Below are 20,514 nucleotides of genomic sequence, written 5' to 3'. Positions count from 1 at the left end.
CAGAGCGGGGAGGCAGCAAGTTTCTGCAGCCTTGCTTCAAAGACTGGCTCAGGCTCCAGCACGAAGTCCCCTTCAGGGCTAGCTTCGTCTCTGGGAGTTTCCCAAACCATCCCTACCCCGAGAGTGACTGTACTGTCCTTGTTCAGATTCTGTTCATTCTTGGATGACCACACAACCCTCTGAGTGTGAATTCAGCCCGCCAGGTAATGTAATATGGAAGAAACTGCCTTGATAGAGTCCCAGGCACTCCGGCCACTGGACAGAGCATTTCCTGTAACACGGCCTCAGTGGCCTCCCATTTGTCCATCAGACTCGTCTAAAGTCGGCCTGAGGTATCTATCAGCAAATGTCTGATCGCCTTCTGATGTCCTTAGAAGATGCCAGACCCAGCCTGACTGTGCTTTAGAGTCACCTGGACCTCTACTTAAAATACCCTTAAAGGAGGTAGCTCAGGCAGCCCCTGGAGGGACCTCCACTTTCCTAGACAATCGTTCTCAATCCTGGCTGCATGTCAGAATCATCTGGAAGGCGTGAAAAAGATTCACACCTCCCGTGTCTACCTGCAGAGATGTTAAAACCTATCCACCAGCAGAGGACATGAATTCCAATAACTCCTGCTCCTCACTCCCAAGTAGAGATGAAAAGGATACTGCAATGCGCTGGAGTCGAGAGATTTCTAATTCATTTACATTTAGGATATTCAATTATTGTATTCCCTTTGATCTCCCTTCGGCAGGCGCCATGGCTTTAAACTGGTACTAGTTTTAAACTCTTTTAACTCCTTATTGCTTTAGAACAGAGGTTGGCAAATTTTTCTATAAAGGACCAGACAGTAAAAAGTTTAGCTTTGTGAGTTACGCTGTCTCTGTCATAACTACTCAGCTCTGCAGTTGAGTATGAAAACTGCCATAAACGATACAGAAAGAGGTGAGCAGGCTTCGAGCCAATAAAACTTCATTTACAAAAGTCAGTGTGGACAGAATCTGACCAGTGCACTGCTTCAGAGGTCTGAGTAATTACTACCATTCTGATCTTGTGCTCGGTAATACAAACTTAGTAACAAAGCCTGAAAATAAACACAAAGAGCGCACTTAGTCTCAGCATCTTATGCTTTGACCAGAGATTGAAAATGGAGGGATGTGTTTATACTCAAACCAGTGAACCTACTCAGATGACTTCCACCCCCAGCACCTCTGACCACCCTCCAAGACGTACGTACATAGAAACCACCCACCTGGTCATTCACCTGCAGCTGCAAACCAGGACGAGTGAGCAGACAGTACCACCAGCCTCCTCACAAGCAGGAAATGTCACTGATGTGTACTCATTAAATACATGTTTGTTCGCTTATTTGGGTAGGGGAAAAAACCCCTCTCTGTTGTTTTTTTAGTACACTTATTCCCCACATAACTGATGAATGAGGTAGAAACCCACAAGCCTCCGTCCAAAGGTGCTGGTCCAACAGCTTCTGAGACTCTAGGGCCCGCCCCCAGTCATCACTGCCCACCCCTCTCTGATCTCAAAGTGCAGAAGGAGAGAGTCGGAGGGTGAGCCCATCTGCGAAGTGGATGAGATGGAGCCCTGAAGAGCGGGGCTGAGAAGCAGCGCCCCACATGGCCGTGCTCCCCAACTCCCTCCCTGCCGAGTGCAGTCCCCACACCTGCCGTTCACACGGTGGGTCAGAGAAGCCCTGTCCCCCACCCAGGCCACTCTGGGCTGTTGTTGCCCGCCTGTCTGAGTCGCTGCCCCACTACGAGGATGCGTGCGAGGCGGGCAGTCCCCAGGAAGGAGGGCGCAGAAGCAACCCCTCAATCCCCTAACACACACAAGGCCAGCCCGTCACTCTCCCGGGTCGGGCCGCCGGGAGCGGTAAGGACATAAAACAGCCTGGACGAGCTCAGGTACCTCCTCCCAGGCTCAGGTGCCGGACTCCCGACCACAGCTCCACCTCGGACTCACCTGGAAGTGTTCTCAAGTATTCCTTTGACCTCATCCATTTCTTCTTTTCCAAAGTAAACGACAGTGAGGTGAACCCTCCCGTCCTGTTGGATGGACATCTCCCTGGAAAACAAAACACGGAAGTCTGGTCCTGGGTCCACAACGACAGGCGAAGCCCAAACAAATACCTGTTCTGTAAAGTGCAAAAGGGTCCCTCAGGAATGAGCCGCCAGCAAAGCAGAGCAGGGGACAGGACACTCTGGCTGGCTCGTCCCAGCGTCCGTATTCCTATTTCTCTTACCAAGAAAACCACGGAATTTAAACATGTAGATCTGGTCAATGAAAATGCAAGATGCAGAGGCGCGGGCTGCAGTGCTTTGTAAGAATCGGGCAGGAACGCCCCACGTGCAACCAGAACGATCTAACTTGGGCTAGCAAACCAGACTGTGGGATAGCTACCACGCGAAAAGCTCGAACATAAGACACCGCCAGGACCGAGCACAGAACAAAGGACGGAACGGAAAAAGCCGGCTGCAGACCATCCCCCGCCGGGGACAGGCAGCCAGAGCCGTAAGGGCTGGATGCAGACCCAGAGAGGCTTTACTTACCAAACTGCAAACAGGCTTCTTTGCTAAGACTTCTGGGGGTGCTGGACAGTCACCATCTGCCTCACGGGGGGCGCCAGCGGTCCACCCAGAAAACTGAGCAGCAGAGGCAGAAAAGGCGACAAGTCGCAGCGATCGCGCTCGCCAAACTCCTGAGCTACTCGGACCCGGGAAGGGCACAAAACGCAGTCCCAACCGAATCTGAGCCTCTGAGGGCTACCTGAGCGCCGAACCTGAGCGGCTTAGACCGGGGAAGTGCACGCAGCCCAGGGCCGACCTCAGACGGTTCCTGGCTGAGCATCGTAGAGCCGCAGCGGTTTGTACGCCACGAGAAGGGACAGGTCCAGCGGGGCTGAGACACTGTGTGCACACGACAGCGCTATTTGCTTGCAGCATCCCCCCTCCCCACAGCGCGACTGAACTAGTGAGCCTAAAAGACCAGCAAACAGAAGTTAAACAGAGGGAACCGCCTTGGAAGTGACCCCACACTGCCCACAACATCAGAGAAGGGCAAAATATATTTTTACTATTTTTAAAATCATTCCTTTTTTTTTTCTAACTTTTTTTTTAATAGTTAAGTCTTCTATTTCTCCTCTAATTTTTATTTCTATAACCTCTTATTACTATTCAAAAAAAAAAAGACTTTTTTTTTTTTAAGGCAAACACCATATATAGTCTTTGGGTGGTTATTGGTGTGTTGTTTTTTTTTTTTTAATAATTCTTGTGGCTTTTTTTTCTTTTCTTTTTTTTTTCTTTTTTCCTTTTTCCTTCTGCTTCTTTTCTTTAATATTGTATTTTTGAAAATCCAACCTCTACTCTAGATTTTTAATCTTTGCTCTTTGGTTTTTGTTGTCAATTTTGTACATTTAAAAACCCAAACTTCACTACCCAATTTTACCTGAGAGCGAGATTACTGGCTTGACCACTCTCTCCTCCTTGGGACTCTCCTTTTTCTCCACCAGGTGGCCTCTGTCTCTTTTCTCCCCCATCTCTTCTCTATCCAACTCTGAATCTCTGTGTGTTCCAGACAGTGGAGAACACCTAAGGAACTGGTTATTGGCAGGATTTGTCTCTCTCCTTCTCATTCCTCTCTCTTATCCTCCTGGCCACCTCTGTCTACTTCCTCCCTCTCCTCTTCCCTCTATAACTCCGTAAATACCTCTGAGTGGTCCAGACTATGGAGCGCACATAAGGAAGTGACTACTGGCTAGCTTGCTCTCTCCTCTTTTGATCTCACCGCATCTCATTCCAGTCACCTCTAACTACCCCCTCCCTCTTCTCTTCTCCTTGTAACTCAGTGAACCTCTCTGAGTGTCCCTCAATGTGGAGAAACTTTTCATCTTTAACCTAGATGTTTTATCATCGGTGCTGTATAGATGGAGAAGTCTAGAGGCTACGGTAAAAATAAAACTGAAAACCAGAAGCAGGAGGCTTAAGTCCAAAGCCTGAAAACATCAGAGAACTCCTGAATTCAGGGAACATTAAGCAATAGGAGCTCATCAAATGCCCCCATACCTACACTGAAACCAAGCTCCACTCAAGGACCAACAAGTTCCAGAACAAGACATACCACGTAAATTCTCCAGCAACACAGGAACACACCCCTGAGGTTCAATATACAGGCAGCTCAAAGTTACTCCAAAACCTTTGACGTCTCATAACCCATTACTGGTCACTCCACTGCACTCCAAAGAGAAGAAACCCAGCTCCACCCACCAGAACTCCAACACAAGCCTCCCTAACCAGGAAACCTAGACAAGCCACTGATAGAACCCCACCCACAGTGAGGAAGCTCTACAATAAAGAGAACTCCACAAATTACCAGAATATAGAAAGGCCACCCCAAACACAGCAATATAATCAAGATGAAGAGACAGAGGAATACTCAGCAGGTAAAGGAACAGGAGAGTTGCCCACCAAACCAAACAAAAGAGGAAGAAGTAGGGAATCTACCTGAGAAAGAATTCCGAATATTGATAGTGAAAATGATCCAAAATCTTGAAATCAAAATGGAATCACAGATAAATAGCCTAGAGACAAGGATTGAGAAGATGCAGGAAAGGTTTAACAAGGACCTAGAAGAAATAAAAAAGAGTCAATATATAATGAATAACACAATAAATGAGATCAGAAACACTCTGGAGGCAACAAATAGCAGAATAACAGAGGCAGAAGATAGGATTAGTGAAATAGAAGATAGAAGGGTAGAAATAAATGAATCAGAGAGGAAACAAGAAAAACGAATTAAAAGAAATGAGGACAATCTCAGAGACCTCCAGGACAATATGAAACACCCCAACATTCGAATTATAGGAGTCCCAGAAGAAGAAGACAAAAAGAAAGACCATGAGAAAATCCTTGAGGAGATAATAGTTGAAAACTTCCCTAAAATGGGGAAGGAAATAATCACCCAAGTCCAAGAAACACAGAGAGTTCCAAATAGGATAAACCCAAGGCGAAACACCATAAGACACATATTAATCAAATTAACAAAGATCAAACACAAAGAACAAATATTAAAAGCAGCAAGGGAAAAACAACAAATAACACACAAGGGGATTCCCATAAGGGTAACAGCTGATCTTTCAATAGAAACTCTTCATGCCAGGAGGGAATGGCAAGACATACTTAAAGTGATGAAAGAAAATAACCTACAGCCCAGATTACTGTACCCAGCAAGGATCTCATTCAAATATGAAGGAGAAATCAAAAGCTTTACAGACAAGCAAAAGCTGAGAGAATTCAGCACCACCAAACCAGCTCTCCAACAAATTCTAAAGGATATTCTCTAGACAGGAAACACAAAAAGGGTGTATAAACCCGAACCCAAAACAATAAAGCAAATGGTAACAGGATCATATTTATCAATAATTACCTTAAACGTAAATGGGTTGAATGCCCCAACCAAAAGGCAAAGACTGGCCAAATGGATACAAAAACAAGACCCCTCTATATGCTGCTTACAAGAGACCCACCTCAAAACAAGGGACACATACAGACTGAAAGTGAAGGGCTGGAAAAAGATATACCACGCAAATAGAGACCAAAAGAAAGCAGGAGTGGCAATACTCATATCCGATAAAATAGACTTTAAAACAAAGGCTGTGAAAAGAGACAAAGAAGGCCACTACATAATGATCAAAGGATCAATCCAAGAAGAAGATATAACAATTATAAATATATATGCACCCAATATAGGAGCACCGCAATATGTAAGACAAATGCTAACAAGCATGAAAGGGGAAATCAACAATAACACAATAATAGTGGGAGACTTTAATACCCCACTCACACCTATGGACAGATCAACTAAACAGAAAATCAACAAAGAAATGCAAACTTTAAATGATACATTAGACCAGTTAGACCTAATTGATATTTATAGGACATTTCACCCCAAAACAATGAATTTCACCTTTTTCTCAAGTGCTCATGGAACATTCTCCAGGATAGATCACATCCTGGGCCATAAATCTAAACGTGATAAATTAAAAAAAATCGAAATCATTCCAAGCATCTTTTCTGACCATAATGCATTAAGATTAGATCTCAATTATAGGAGAAAAACTATTAAAAATTCCAACATATGGAGGTTGAACAACACACTTCTGAATAACCAAAAAAATCACAGAAGAAATCAAAAAAGAAATCAAAATATGCATAGAAACTAATGAAAATGAAAACACAACAACCGAAAACCTGTGGGACACTATAAAAGCAGTGCTAAGAGGAAAGTTCATAGCAATACAGGCATACCTCAAGAAACAAGAAAAAAGTCAAATAAATAACTTAACTCTACACCTAAAGCAACTAGAAAAGGAAGAATTGGAGAACAGGAGTTAGTAGAAGGAAAGAAATCTTAAAAATTAGGGCAGAAATAAATGCAAAAGAAACAAAAGAGATCATAGCAAAAATCAACAAAGCCAAAAGCTGGTTCTTTGAAAGGATAAATAAAATTGACAAACCACTAGCCAGACTCATCAAGAAGCAAAGAGAGAAAAATCAAATCAATAAAATTAGAAATGAAAATGGAGAGATTACAACAGACAACACAGAAATACAAAGGATCATAAGAGACTACTATCAGCAGTTATATGCCAAGAAAATGGACAACGTGGAAGAAATGGACAAATTCTTAGAAAAGTACAATTTTCCAAAACTGAACCAGGAAGAAATAGAAAATCTTAACAGACCCATCACAAGCACGGAAATTGAAACTGTAATCAGAAATCTTCCAGCAAACAAAAGCCCAGGTCCAGACGGCTTCACAGCTGAATTCTACCAAAAATTTCGAGAAGAGCTAACACCTATCCTACTCAAACTCTTCCAGAAAATTGCAGAGGAAGGTAAACTTCCAAACTCATTCTATGAGGCCACCATCACCCTAATACCAAAACCTGACAAAGATACTACAAAAAAAGAAAACTACAGGCCAGTATCACTGATGAACATAGATGCAAAAATTCTCAACAAAATTCTAGCAATCAGAATCCAACAACACATTAAAAAGATCATACACCATGACCAAGTGGGCTTTATCCCAGGGATGCAAGGATTCTTCAATATCCACAAATCAATCAAGGTAATTCACCACATTAACAAATTGAAAAATAAAAGCCATATGATTATCTCAATAGATGCAGAGAAGGCCTTTGACAAAATTCAACATCCATTTATGATAAAAACTCTCCAGAAAGCAGGAATAGAAGGAACATACCTCAACATAATAAAAGCTATATATGACAAACCCACAGCAAACGTTATCCTCAATGGTGAAAAACTGAAAGCATTTCCCCTAAAGTCAGGAACAAGACAAGGGTGCCCACTTTCATCGCTACTATTCAACATAGTTCTGGAAGTTTTGGCCACAGCAATCAGAACAGAAAAAGAAATAAAAGGAATCCAAATTGGAAAAGAAGAAGTAAAACCTTCACTGTTTGCAGATGACATGATCCTCTACATAGAAAACCCTAAAGACTCCACCAGAAAATTACTAGAGCTAATCAATGAATACAGTAAAGTTGCAGGATATAAAGTCAACACACAGAAATCCCCTGCATTCCTATACACTAATAATGAGAAAGTAGAAAAAGAAATTAAGGAAACAATTCCATTCACCATTGCAATGAAAAGAATAAAATACTTAGAAATATATCTACCTAAAGAAACTCAAGACCTATATATAGAAAACTATAAAACACTGATGAAAGAAATCAAAGAGGACACTAATAGATGGAGAAATATACCATGTTCATGGATCAGAAGAATCAATATAGTGAAAATGAGTATACTACCCAAAGCAATTTACAAATTCAATGCAATCCCTATCAAGCTACCAGCGGTATTTTTCACAGAACTAGAACAAATAATTTCAAGATTTGTATGGAAATACAAAAAACCTCGAATAGCCAAAGCAATCTTGAGAAAGAAGAATGGAACTGGAGGAATCAACTTGCCTGACTTCAGGCTCTACTACAAAGCCACAGTCATCAAGACAGTATGGTCCTGGCACAAAGACAGAAATATAGATCAATGGAACAAAATAGAAAGCCCAGAGATAAACCCACACACCTATGGACACCTTATCTTTGACAAAGGAGGCAAGAATATACAATGGAGTAAAGACAATCTCTTTAACAAGTGGTGCTGGGAAAACTGGTCAACCACTGTTAAAGAATGAAACTAGATCACTTTCTAACACCGCACACAAAAATAAACTCAAAGTGGATTAAAGATCTAAACGTAAGACCAGAAACTATAAAACTCCTAGAGGAGAATATAGGCAAAACACTCTCCGACATAAATCACAGCAGGATCCTCTATGATCCACCTCCCAGAATACTGGAAATAAAAGCAAAAATAAACAAATGGGATCTAATTCAAATTAAAAGCTTCTGCACAACAAAGGAAACTATAAGCGAGGTGAAAAGACAGCCTTCAGAATGGGAGAAAATAATAGCAAATGAAGCAACTGACAAACAACTAATCTCAAAAATATACAAGCAACTTATGCAGCTCAATTCCAGAAAAATAAACGACCCAATCAAATAATGGGCCAAAGAACTAAATAGACATTTCTCCAAAGAAGACATACGGATGGCTAACAAACACATGAAAAGATGCTCAACATCACTCATTATTAGAGAAATGCAAATCAAAACCACAATGAGGTACCACCTCACACCAGTCAGAATGTCTGCGATCCAAAAATCTGCAAGCAATAAATGCTGGAGAGGGTGTGGAGAAAAGGGAACCCTCCTACACTGTTGGTGGGAATGCAAACTAGTACAGCCACTTTGGAGAACAGTGTGGAGATTCCTTAAAAAACTGCAAATAGAACTACCTTATGACCCAGCAATCCCACTGCTGGGCATACACACCGAGGAAACCAGAATTGAAAGAGACATATGTACCCCAATGTTCATCGCAGCACTGTTTATAATAGCCAGGACATGGCAACAACCTAGATGTCCATCAGCAGATGAATGGATAAGAAAGCTGTGGTACATATACACAATGGAGTATTACTCAGCCGTTAAAAAGAATACATTTGAATCAGTTCTGATGAGATGGATGAAACTGGAGCCAATTATACAGAGTGAAGTAAGCCAGAAAGAAAAACACCAATACAGTATACTAACACATATATATGGAATTTAGAAAGATGGCAATGACGACCCTGTATGCAAGACAGCAAAAAAGACACAGATGTGTATAACGGACTTTTGGACTCAGAGGGAGAGGGAGAGGGTGGGATGATTTGGGAGAATGGCATTGTAACATGTATACTATCATGCAAGAATCGAATTGCCAGTCTATGTCCGATGCAGGATACAGCATGCTTGGGGCTGGTGCACGGTGATGATCCAGAGAGATGTTATGGGGAGGGAGGTGGGAGGGGGGTTCTTGTTTGGGAACGAATGTACACCCGTGGTGGATTCATGTCAATGTATGGCAATTTTTTTTAATTAAAAAAAAAAAGAAAATGCAAGATGCAAGAGGCTGCAGGCTCAACCTGCCTCGGGTCTGGCCTCTTGGGGCAGGGATACAATGTCCAGAACAGCGCTGGGGCTGTCCCTTTCTCTGTCACAAGAAGTCTATGAAGGACGGAAGACAGAGCCCATTGCACAGATGAGAACACTGAAGTCCAGCAAGGGCGAGACTGGACTCCTCGTCCTTGCCTTTTCTTGTGTGTGCAACACAAAATAGTCTTAGAGACTGAACAAGCAAAGGTTAAGAGACATTTATTCTTTGGGGGGCTCCAGAAACCCTGGGGACACCCAGCGTCATGGCAGTGAGGGAGGTGACAAACCAGAAGTGCTGCTGCTGGACAGCACTCTCCCTGGGTGGGTGGATTCCCTTCCTGCTCCCCACTGCCCACTCTGTGGCTGATGGTATGTGTAAGTGTCTCTGCATCATTTCAGCAGATTTCTGAAAGCAACTTAAAGGTACGTTTCTACTTTGCTGCTGTTTAAGCTGCTAAGTCGTGTCCAACTCTTTTGCTACCCCATGAACTGCAGCAACACCAGGCTTCCCTGTCCATCACTATCTCGAGGTGTTTGCTGAAACTCATGTCCATCAAGTCAGTGATGCCATCCAACCATCTCATTTTCTGTTGCCCCCTTCTCCTCCCACCTTCAACCTTTCCCAGCATCAGGGTCTTTTCCAATGAGCCATTTCTTCCCATTAGGTGGCCGAAGTATTGGAGTTTCAGCTTCAGCATCAGTCCTTCAAATGAATATTCAGGACTGATTTCCTTTAGGACTGACTGGTTGAATTTCCTTGCTATCCAAGGGACTCTCAAGAGTCTTCTCCAACACCACAGTTCAAAAGCATCTATTCTTCAGCTCTTAGTCTTCTTTATACAATTCTACTGGCAGGATGATATTTTGGGAAATGCTGATACCTTGCTTGTTCTTCCGCTTCATTCCTTTATTTTTGTGTTGCAACTTCCCTGAACCACTAGAGAATCACCCACATCAGAGTTTCAGAGTCTCTGAGCTCTAACTGCAGAGGCCAATTTATCCAGTGATTTTTATCATGACATCAAGGAGGAGGGGCTGCCTACCTGGGGTTGCTGGAAAGATCAGAGAAGACATGGATCCTGCCCTCACAAACTTTCTTAAGAAATAGATGAGCTCAAATGAAATCATCAGGAAGCTCGTGGCACTGATGAAAAAGTACACGGAATTCCGAAAGGATGATCGTCCTGTGGGCAGGAATGGCTGGCACCCTGAGGGATGTGCAGCATTGCGGTGCAGAGAGGAGGAGGAGGAGGAGAGAATTCCAGAGGGAAGAAGTACCGGGGAAGAGTCTACTGACCCGGGCAAGAGGCACAGGCTTCACCTGCTCAGAGCCTTGGCTCTGCAAATTCTCTCTCGTCTCAGAAGAAGGAAGAGAAGATCTGACTCTGAAACCAGACTGAATGTGGGGCTCTGAGAAGTGGACAAGCGACCAGGAATGGGGCTGGGGTGCTGTTCCTCCTTCAAAACTGAGAGCTTTCCAGCCCCGGCCCTGCAGACTGAGCTATCACCCACGGGGGACAAACTTCTCTGTACATAAAAGACTCCTTCTGCAAACCTGCCAGAGAATCCTGGGACTCCCTTGGCTAGGGCAGAATAAAAGCACACACAGCATCAGGCGCCTGAAAAACTGTGCTTTAAAGTATGCTCACTCGGGGGAAAAATCCATCCCAGGATGGATCAGGAGAGGGTCACCCACTGAGCCTGAATAAAAAGCATCCTTGTTTTTTCTAGCAACATCTTTGTTGGCATTTTAAAATCCATCAAAGGACTTCCTGTTTTCAAGGAATAAAACAGAGACACACTGGACCTTTACTTCTCATCCAGCTCCGGCTTCCTGAAAAGGCAAAGCAGAATTTATTCTGAGGGCCACCTCCAGGCCCCACTCCATTCATTCATTTACTCCTTCCTGCCTTCATTCAGCAAACAAGAAGTCTTAAAAATCGAGTAAGCAGTTTCTGCCCTTGAGAAGGTCTCCGTCTGATTGGAGACTGCATGATTAAAACTATCTACACAGCGGCCAACACACGCTGCCTCCCAGGGAGGAACACCAGCATCGTCTGTCTGATAATTTTACAAACTTTCGTATCTTTCAAAGCAGGTCTCTCTGGACTGCATCCTCTGAAAGACGAGTGGACAAACACTGAGTCCCATTGCTGTGCGATGCATAATTCTCACTGGAGTAAGACTGTAGAAGAATAACCATGTGTGGCTCTGTGGAGGGACCATCCAGGTTTCCTGGGATTCTCCAGAGTTTAGCTTTGAAAACCCACCACCCAGTAAATGCCTCAGAGCAAAATGGGACAACTGGTCACCCTGCCCATGTCAGGGACTTGACAGCAAGGAATGGGCAGCTGAGAGGGGGAGTCACAGCAGGTCAGAAAACGGCAGGAAGAGGTCTAATGAGGCAAAGGAGGGTGGCGGGGATGTGGCTGCTTTCTGATGGGCGATGGGGACAGGTACCGAGGTCAAGGCGGCATCCAGGCCGAGCCTAGACAGGCGAGTGGACGCCCCGCAGGTGGAGAGGACTGGGGCAAGGGCTCTCCCGGCCGAGAAGGTGCGAATGCAAGGGAATCACATCACAGTTCTTGTCTCAGCCAGTCTGCTCTACAGGAACACCGGGGGTGAGAAGAAAACCTACCGAGGCTTTAACCATGTCCCGTGCGAATGAAAAAGCATGAAACAGCCGGCCAGGCTCCAGTGTCTCCCTGTGGTCGGCGAGGACACCAGGGAGACATGGGGAACAGACAGGGACGAGGGCCCATTAGAATCGGGCTTCAGAAAGCAACCTTCTTTGGCTTGGTGGGTCCTATCCCCTCCCGCACCCCACGCTGAAGGGCTCACAACTCCTGGATGCCACGATTTGAGGCGCTGAGGCGTGAGAGTCAATAGTGACCCTCGACCATGCCATGGGGACACACACTCCTGGGGCCCATTTTGGGACAGCAAATGAGACCACTGCCAACTGATGGTTTTCTTCTCTTGAACACGTTTCTACATAATCTGTGGCTCAAATGAGGTTAAAAACAGCCTCTATTAGGCCCCAGAGAGACCTTTATGGAAATAAGGTGAATGATATAGACTACCATTTCTCAAACGTATACCAGAAACTTCCGGGGGAAGGCATCGGAGTCTGATCAGAGAATTGCCCACCCAGGGAGAGGTAGGGGGAGAGGCTGGGTGGGGGACAGGGCTGGGTGAGCTATGCAAGCTTTCCTTCCAGGAACACAAAGACGACAAAGGGCCTCCCGGATGGAGGCCCCCGTGGGCAGCCTGGCACAGCGCATACACGGCAGGGTTGGGCTGGTCCCCTGCCCACCCAGTACAGCCCACGCTGCAGCCCCACCTCCGTCTCAGAGTCCACAGTCACTGGTTTCTAAAGAGCCAGAAATATCCAGAAACATCTTAACGGTGTTAAGCAGGAAGAGGATTTTTTAAAGTGCTGCAGGAAATTCAAGTAAAAGGTGTCCCTGATACTATGTTTGAATGTCATAAATGCCTTGGGAGGGATGAGAGAAGAGCTGGAGGAAGGGAAACAGGGGAACATTAAACAAAAATAACCAGCAAAGTCTGAGAAGGCTCAGAGCAACATGGGGAAGGGTTCTCAGTCCAGCTGGAAGGTGTCAAAATAAAAGTCGAGCCAACTTGCAACTACAAACAAACTACACGACGAGACAGACGCGCTTAACAACGGGTAAGCCAGACGCCAAGGGAACCGAGAAGCCGGAAAGCAAATGCAAGAAGAGTCTCTAAGAAGGCAGAATGAGGTGATTTTTCAAAAGGAGGGGGAGGTCGGTTTAAGCCAACACACCACTAGGCAAAGGGAACTGAATCTGAAGCAAGTTCTCCTGGGTTCACCCCCTCTGCTCTGGGCCAGGCTGAAGATGTCCTGGGAGTGGAGGCACCCGGGGCCTTCATGGGAGGGGAAACAGCTCGTGGACCCTGTGAGGTTCCTCCAGGGACCAGGGCCCCCGGACAGCAAGAGAGGAGGCACCTGCTGGAGTGATGAGCCGTCTCATCTCCATAGCAACAGTGGGGTGCCAGAGCACACAGGCCGGCGGGCGGCCCCAGCGCACCTGACCGCAGCGGTCCATACGTCTCCTCAGGGTACACGCTGGTGTCATTCCCACTGAGGCCGGGGACAGCCCTGGAGCTTCAGCCGCATCACTTCTGGTCAGTCCAGGAACATCCCCCATCTCCTGTTCACGGCCTCTTCAATAAAGGCCCTGAGGGTCTCACGCTAGGAAAATTTTGTCTCACCCAACAAATGGCAGCTACCTTTCCATTAGCCACCGAGGCTGAGGGAAACGAGGCTTTCCATCTGAAAATCAAATTCCTCATATAAAGGAAAGGCTTGTGTGAAAGCAGATTATAGACGAAAGCATTAAAAATTAGAGGGCAGCGAATACACTGAGAAAACCTACAAAATCCATAAGTAGGTCCGAGAAACAGAGAAATCAGTAACAAAGCAGCAATTAGAACACCAAAAAAGCTCCCTGAAATGAAAGAATCCACTACAACAAATGAGAGCGTCAATTCCTAGGCAGACTGATAAGAAGTCCAGGGTCCCCAAGGAGGAGAAAGGGGTCTAGGGCTCTCAAAGTGGAGATAGGGGTCTGGAATTCTCAAGAAGGAAGAAAAGGACAAACTTTTTTTTTTTCTCTCTCTACATTCCTTAGTCTTAGTCACATAAAACGTTTTTATCTTTAAGCCCGGAACTGATGATTACACAACTAGCAACTGGGTTTGGACTCTGTGCTAAGGATTATATAGCAGGCATGTATCCTGCTTGAGGACAGTTTCTCCTTCCTGAGGGCCTGCTGGCTAATCCTGTTATCTTGAAATGTGGATTGTGGGAGTAGGTCTAGTAAGATCTTTGCAAACCTCCAGACATTCTTTTAATTCATTGTAATAACTAATTGGAAAGTATATAACTATTGCTAACACTAGCAAGGGGCGCACTCTTTCTGCCCCCTTCTGATGTCTGTGCCAGAAGCTTTCTCTATCTCTTTTATGCTTTAATAGAACTTTATTACCCCAAAGCTGAGTGATCAAGCCTTGTCTCTGGCCCTGGATTGAATCCTTCTCCTCCGGAGGCCAAGAAGCCCGGCATCTTTCAGGGTTCAGCAACAATCTTCCACAGACAAGGAAACGGAATTACAGGAGACAGGAAAACAAGACTGAGACGCATCCTGGTTAAGGGACCACGACTCACAATGAAGGCAGGCATTCTTCCGCCAACTTCAGGAAAGACAAAGCAAAGCAGGCCTCACACTTCTCCACGGCGTCGTCATATGCAGAAGAACCTCCACAACCTCCCGAGGAAAGGAAACGCGTCCAAGAGCGTTAAGCCCAGCCACAGCACCCTTAAACTGTGCAGATGACAAGCAGGCTTTCTGTTCTCAGGCACTCAGGACCCTTCTTGAAGAGACACCTTGACCATGAAATCCAGACACCCTAAACCTCAGGAATGAAGGCATCACTGTCAGCGCACTGCTGATGAAGGCCCTAAATCCACTGACGCACAGGAGCCGTGGTTACGACAGACTGTCAGGGCTGCAAACCCCACTGAGGTAAAAATAACAGGCAGCTGAGACATGGGAGATGGGCCCTGAAGAGGGAGGAAACATAACCGTGCTCCTCTCTTCTTCTTACCGGGATTTTTCGGTTGATCTAGCCTAACATTAATATATGGGGTAGAGATACATGATGATTTCTGCCGGGAGCCACCACGGGAGATCCCACCCGTGACAAGGTCATGTGGAAGAGAACTGTTAAGCAAGGCTTCAGGACTCAACGGGCTCCCTAGGCATTCTCGAGCATCTGCCCCCAAACCAAAATCTGTCTGTTTTACTATTTCATGACTTTCACCAACTCCTCTGACATTAACAGGGAGCTAACCCTGACCACATTTCTCTGGAAAAAATTAACTTAGGGCTATAGCTAATAAGTCTCCTGGACATGAGAGGAATATTTCCAATCAAAACCCCTCTGTTAGCATTATAGCTTGCTTGGCAGGTATATCCAGACTCTTGCAGCTACGCATATGATTATTTACATCCTCCCAACTGTGAGAGGCATGGAAAGCCTAAAACATAGAGCCTTGTAAAGAGTTAAAAGTTATTAGAGTAGTGCTAGGCATAGGATTTCATTATTGGGCCAATGCTTGTTGCTAAGTTCCCATATCTCTTATCCACTGTGCACCTGGGAGTGTATTAGTTAACACAGTTGGAAAGTAAGAAAAACAAATGTAGCCTTGAAATTAACCACATCAGACTTTTGAGCTAATTGGTTCTTTCTTGTAACTCACTACACCTTTGCTTCCTGAAAATGTAACTCTGTTTAATACTTTTTGAGGCTGACATAGATTAGAAATATAAGAAAAAACATTTCAAGGGGAAAATAAGTTTTCTGGTTGAAAAGCCTTTATCAAAAGAGGGTCATAAAATGTTCACAGGCCTCCAAGGCCAAAAGATAATGTACACAATATTGTTTTTGGAAAAGGTTTGCAAAAATAATCCTGGTTTTGATAAAGACAAAACAGATGTAATGTTTGGGCTGACTCTGTATGACTTTGCATCTTTCATTTCCCTCTATGTATAAGACAAGGTATAAAAGTACCTTTTAATAATAAAGCTATTGGGCCTCGCTTGAAAAAGCTTGGTCACCCCGTGTTTTTCTTTTTTCTCTTTCTCTCTTACTTTTTTTCAGGCTGATCCCTTGGAGCATAGAGGCTCCCTGCGTTCACTTCTCTGCCCGGGTTTCTAAGACCTGAATGAGAAGATGTTCTGCGTCTTCGCTCCCTCGGGAGACCAAGAAGGCACCTGTGGCCTCTGTGAACAGGGCGAACTTCTTGTCTCGAAGTTTTATTGGCTTCCTATGTAAACCAAGGAATATCAGCCTCTTTCTCTCCTCTATTTTCGTATCTACAATATTCTTTCCTTATCTCTCTCTAAATCATCCGCCGACGCCGTTTTTCCTTTAGGTTCCCCTGGATCCTGCGGGGGCTGGACTCCGGCAGATTTCAGTCTGCTCAGCTTCGTAAAACACGTTTTACCTTCAGAGCCATCTGTAATCAGACCTCTAATTAGACAGAACTAGTATCTCTCTCTCTCTTAGATTTTTGGATGTGCTGGGTCTTCACTGCTGCCTGTAGGCTCTCTCCAGTTGCGGCAAGCGGGGGCTACTCTCTAGTTCTGGGGCATGAGCCTCTCATCGTGGAGGCCTCTCTTGTTTTGGAACATGGGCTCTGGGGTGCGCAGGGCAAGTAGGTGTGGTACACGGGCTTAGCTGCTCCATAGCAGATTTTCCCAGACCAAGGATCGAACCCATGTCCGTTGCATTGGCAGGCAGATTCTTAATCCACTGGATGACCAGGGAAGCCCCAGGAACTAATATCTCTTATAGCACAGAAACATTTTCTCAAAGAGCAGTAATTCCTTCTGTCATAATGCAGATTCTTTTCTATAAGTTTCAGTTCAGTTCAGTCGCTCAGTCGTGTCCGACTCTTTGCGACCCCATGAATCGCAGCACACCAGACCTCCCTGTCCTTCACCAACTCCCGGAATTCACTCAAACTCACATCCATCGAGTTGGTGATGCCATCCAGCCATCTTATCCCCTGTCGTCCCCTTCTCTTCCTGCCCCCAATCCCTCCCAGCATCAGGGTCTTTTCCAATGAGTCAACTCTTTGCATGAGGTGGCCAAAGTATTGGAGTTTCAGCTTTAGCATCAGTCCCTCCAATGAACACTAAGGACTGATCTCATTTAGGATGGACTGGTTGGATCTCCTTGCAGTCCAAGGGACTCTCAAGAGTCTTCTCCAACACCACAGTTCAAAAGCATCAATTCTTCAGCACTTAGCTTTCTTCACAATCCAAGTCTCACATCCATACATGACCACTGGAAAAACCATAGCCTTGACTAGATGGACCGTTGTTGGCAAAGTAATGTCTCTGCTTTTCAATATGCTATCTAGGTTGGTCATAACTTTCCTTCCAAGGAGTAAGCGCCTTTTAATTTCATGGCTATAGGTTTAAGTGAGGAAAAGCTTAATTCTCTCATTAAAAATAGAACATAGAGCACATCTCATACTGAATGACATTTCAAATGTGTTATTTTTCTATCTGTAGACGTGCAAAGAAAGGTGCCAAGAATGTTTAATTAATGTTTAAAATGGTTAATTTAGGGAAGCAGGGCCAAACATGAGTTTTTAAATAACTTATTCCTGGTTGTGTTCTACCATGTAAACATCTCATTATAGCCATGTATCACTTTCACAAATGTAAAAGTCAGGTTTAAATTATAAAAGCAAAAAAAAGAAAAAAAGAAAAAAAACTTCCATTGAATTTTTAAACAAAGCATAAAAAATAGGGCAATGGTATAAACACTTCCAGAACGAAATAAAAATGTCTTAAGACAGACAGAACCCAAAAGAAGAAAAAAGATCACTCGGTTCCACTTTCCATGGCAACCAGAATGGTTCAGAATCAGTAGTAACAGTTTCCACATCTGGATGGAAGTGGCTTCACACAGACAACACCGAACACTGAATAAACATCAGCTTGTATTTTCTCCCAATACTCTTAGGATCATTTTAATTGCATTTAAATATTTACTTGACCAGAGTTTACTTTGGCTTTTGGTGAGAAGTCAGAATGAAATTTTTTCTACTGTTTGATCAGTTGTGCTAAAGCCATGTACTGCATGATCGATCCATTTCCTGCTGGACAACTTGAAATGTCACCTTCACCAAGTTCTGACTCGAAATTAAATAGCCCCAGGTATTGGGGCTAAAGGAAATCAACCCTGAATATTCATTGGAAGGGCCGATGCTGAAGCTGAAGCTCCAATACTTTCGCCACCTGATGTGAAGACCCGATTCGATAGAAAAGATCCCGATGCTCAAAGGCAGGAGGAGAAGGAGATGACAGAGGATGAGATGGTTGGATGGCATCATCAGCTCAATGGACATGAGTCTGAGCAAACTCCTTGAGACAGTGAAGGATGGGGAAGCCTGGCGCGCTGCAGTCCATGGAGTCTCAGGACACGACTAAGCGACTGAACAACAAGGACAAGAAGGTTTTAGGCTTCCCAAGTGGTGCTGGAGGAAAGAATCTGCCTGCCAGTGGAGGAAACGTAAGAGACCTGGGTTTGATCCCTGGGTCTGGAAGATCCCCTGGAGGAGGAAATGGCAACCCACTCCAGTATTCTTGCCTGGAGGGTCCCATGGACAGAGGAGCCTGGCGGGCTACAGTCCACAGGGTCACAAAGAGTTGGACACGACTGAGTGTCTGAGCACAGGTTTAAGTATCCCATCTCAGCCCAACTTTTCAGAGACCTCAGCATGCTCAGACTCTGCTGTCAGCTCTGCTCAAGCGCCCTCCGTTGAGGAAGTCTTTCTCTTCCTGCTTTCCTGGCCTCTACTTCTAACTGTGTGACTACACTCCTCTCTGCGTGAAGCCAGGCTCCTCTCATCCCCTGCAGTCTGGTCAAGGGTCTGGTGCACACAAGGGCCCCCCCAGTCCCCAAGGACCCCACTGCCCATGTGTGACAACAGGGAAGGGGACAGTGCCAGGCAAGAGAAAGGGGCCTTGAATTTTTGTTTTTAAAGCTTTAACTAGAATTAATTTTCATTTCACTACCTCCACTTTGGAGACTCATTAAGGTACTAGGTACTCATTACCTTTTTCAACAATATTTCCCTTCCAGTGTTACTCCTCCTGTTAATTATCGGCCATCCTCATGACACCAAGGCAGTAACTGAACTGGGGAAGCCCAGGAGAATTCTGCTCTCCCAGGCTCGGGGCCCTGCAGGGAGGGCTCGGCCAGATCCCGAGCAGACAGCCCTCCAGGGTGAGCACCGCCTCTCGAGTCCAGTTCACCAGGGAGAGGCCTGGGTGCTGTCAGGGCCCTGCAAGCTCCAGAGAGCTTCCTGGCCCATGGATCTCACTGTAAACTTGTCCTGGGAGTGGGCACACCGGCCTCGGGAGCAATGGCTGGCCTTCCCTTCCGGCCTGGTGCCCACCGCCGGGTCAGCCCCCCTCAGCATGTATGCTTCCACCAGCGCACTGGGCCGGTCCGAAGAGAAGGCAGAGAGGGACATGGGTGCACCCGGGGAGGCTGAAGGGAGCCGAGCACCAGCCACTTCAGGGCTGGAGCCAGAGGGGCATTGCTGACAGGCAAGGGGTGTGCCCCAGCATGTTCTGCAGAGGAGGAAAGGGGAGCTCAGCCCAGTCAGCCCCTTTGGACAGCACGGTTGAAGGCAGCTCCTGATCCGGAGAAGACAGAAGGAGCCCAGAACCAGAGCCCTGGGCAGAAATTACGTGGAGACGACTTCAGGTCCAAACGACCGCCAGCTTCCTCTCCAGAGCGGCAGCCTGCCCTGGGGCACAGGCAGTGCCTGGTCCACACCTGGTAGACACTGAGTACACAGCCGGCCCACCCCGGGTTCGGGCAGTTATCTGACACACACTCTGCGCACAGAACCGGGTGTTCAGGAGCGCCACCGCGGGATTCTGAATGAAGGGACGGTCAGACCCCCAGAGACTCCTGGATTGTACTCTTAACATTTAGCTAGAAAAGCGTTACTCTTTCAAGTTGGAGAAAATTTATTAAGGACCCATTTACAAAGCTCAGCCTATTCCCTGGTGACTCAGATAGTAAAGAATCTGCTTGCAGTGCAAGAGACCGGGGTTCGATCCCTGGGTCAGGAAGATCCCCTGGAGAAGGGCATGACATCCCACTCCAGTACTCTTGCCTGGAGAATCCCATGGACACAGGAGTTGGGCGGGCTACAGTCCATGGGGTTGCAAGAGTCAGACACGACTGAGCGACTTCACTTTCACTTTACAAAGCTTAATGACGGGGTGTAGGCAGGACACAGGGATGAGAGCAGCAGGCCTCCCGGTGCCTGCAGAGGCGTTCCCATCTCTAGGCCTGGACATGCC

The 20,514-nt window shown here is 45.7% G+C and overlaps 1 protein-coding gene across 6 annotated transcripts in view; it reads right to left on the bottom strand.

The window, feature by feature from the left end:
• CSGALNACT1 (chondroitin sulfate N-acetylgalactosaminyltransferase 1) overlaps positions 1 to 20,514 on the bottom strand; it is a 337,323-nt gene that overhangs the window by 25,081 nt on the left and 291,728 nt on the right. For 5 of the 6 annotated variants that reach the window (XM_052661378.1, XM_052661379.1, XM_052661380.1 and 2 more), the window contains one exon: positions 1,960 to 2,061. The exons of the other annotated variant lie outside the window; for it this stretch is intronic. In XM_052661378.1, the coding sequence (XP_052517338.1) occupies positions 1,960 to 2,061 (102 nt within the window). The remainder of the gene's footprint in view (positions 1 to 1,959; positions 2,062 to 20,514) is intronic. 6 annotated transcript variants of the gene reach the window in all.

Source organism: Budorcas taxicolor, chromosome 24 (genome assembly GCF_023091745.1).
Source record: "Budorcas taxicolor isolate Tak-1 chromosome 24, Takin1.1, whole genome shotgun sequence".
Lineage (NCBI taxonomy): Eukaryota > Metazoa > Chordata > Mammalia > Artiodactyla > Bovidae > Budorcas > Budorcas taxicolor.
The sequence above is the reverse complement of the archived record's forward strand: the minus strand, read 5'-3'. Positions and strand labels throughout refer to the sequence as shown.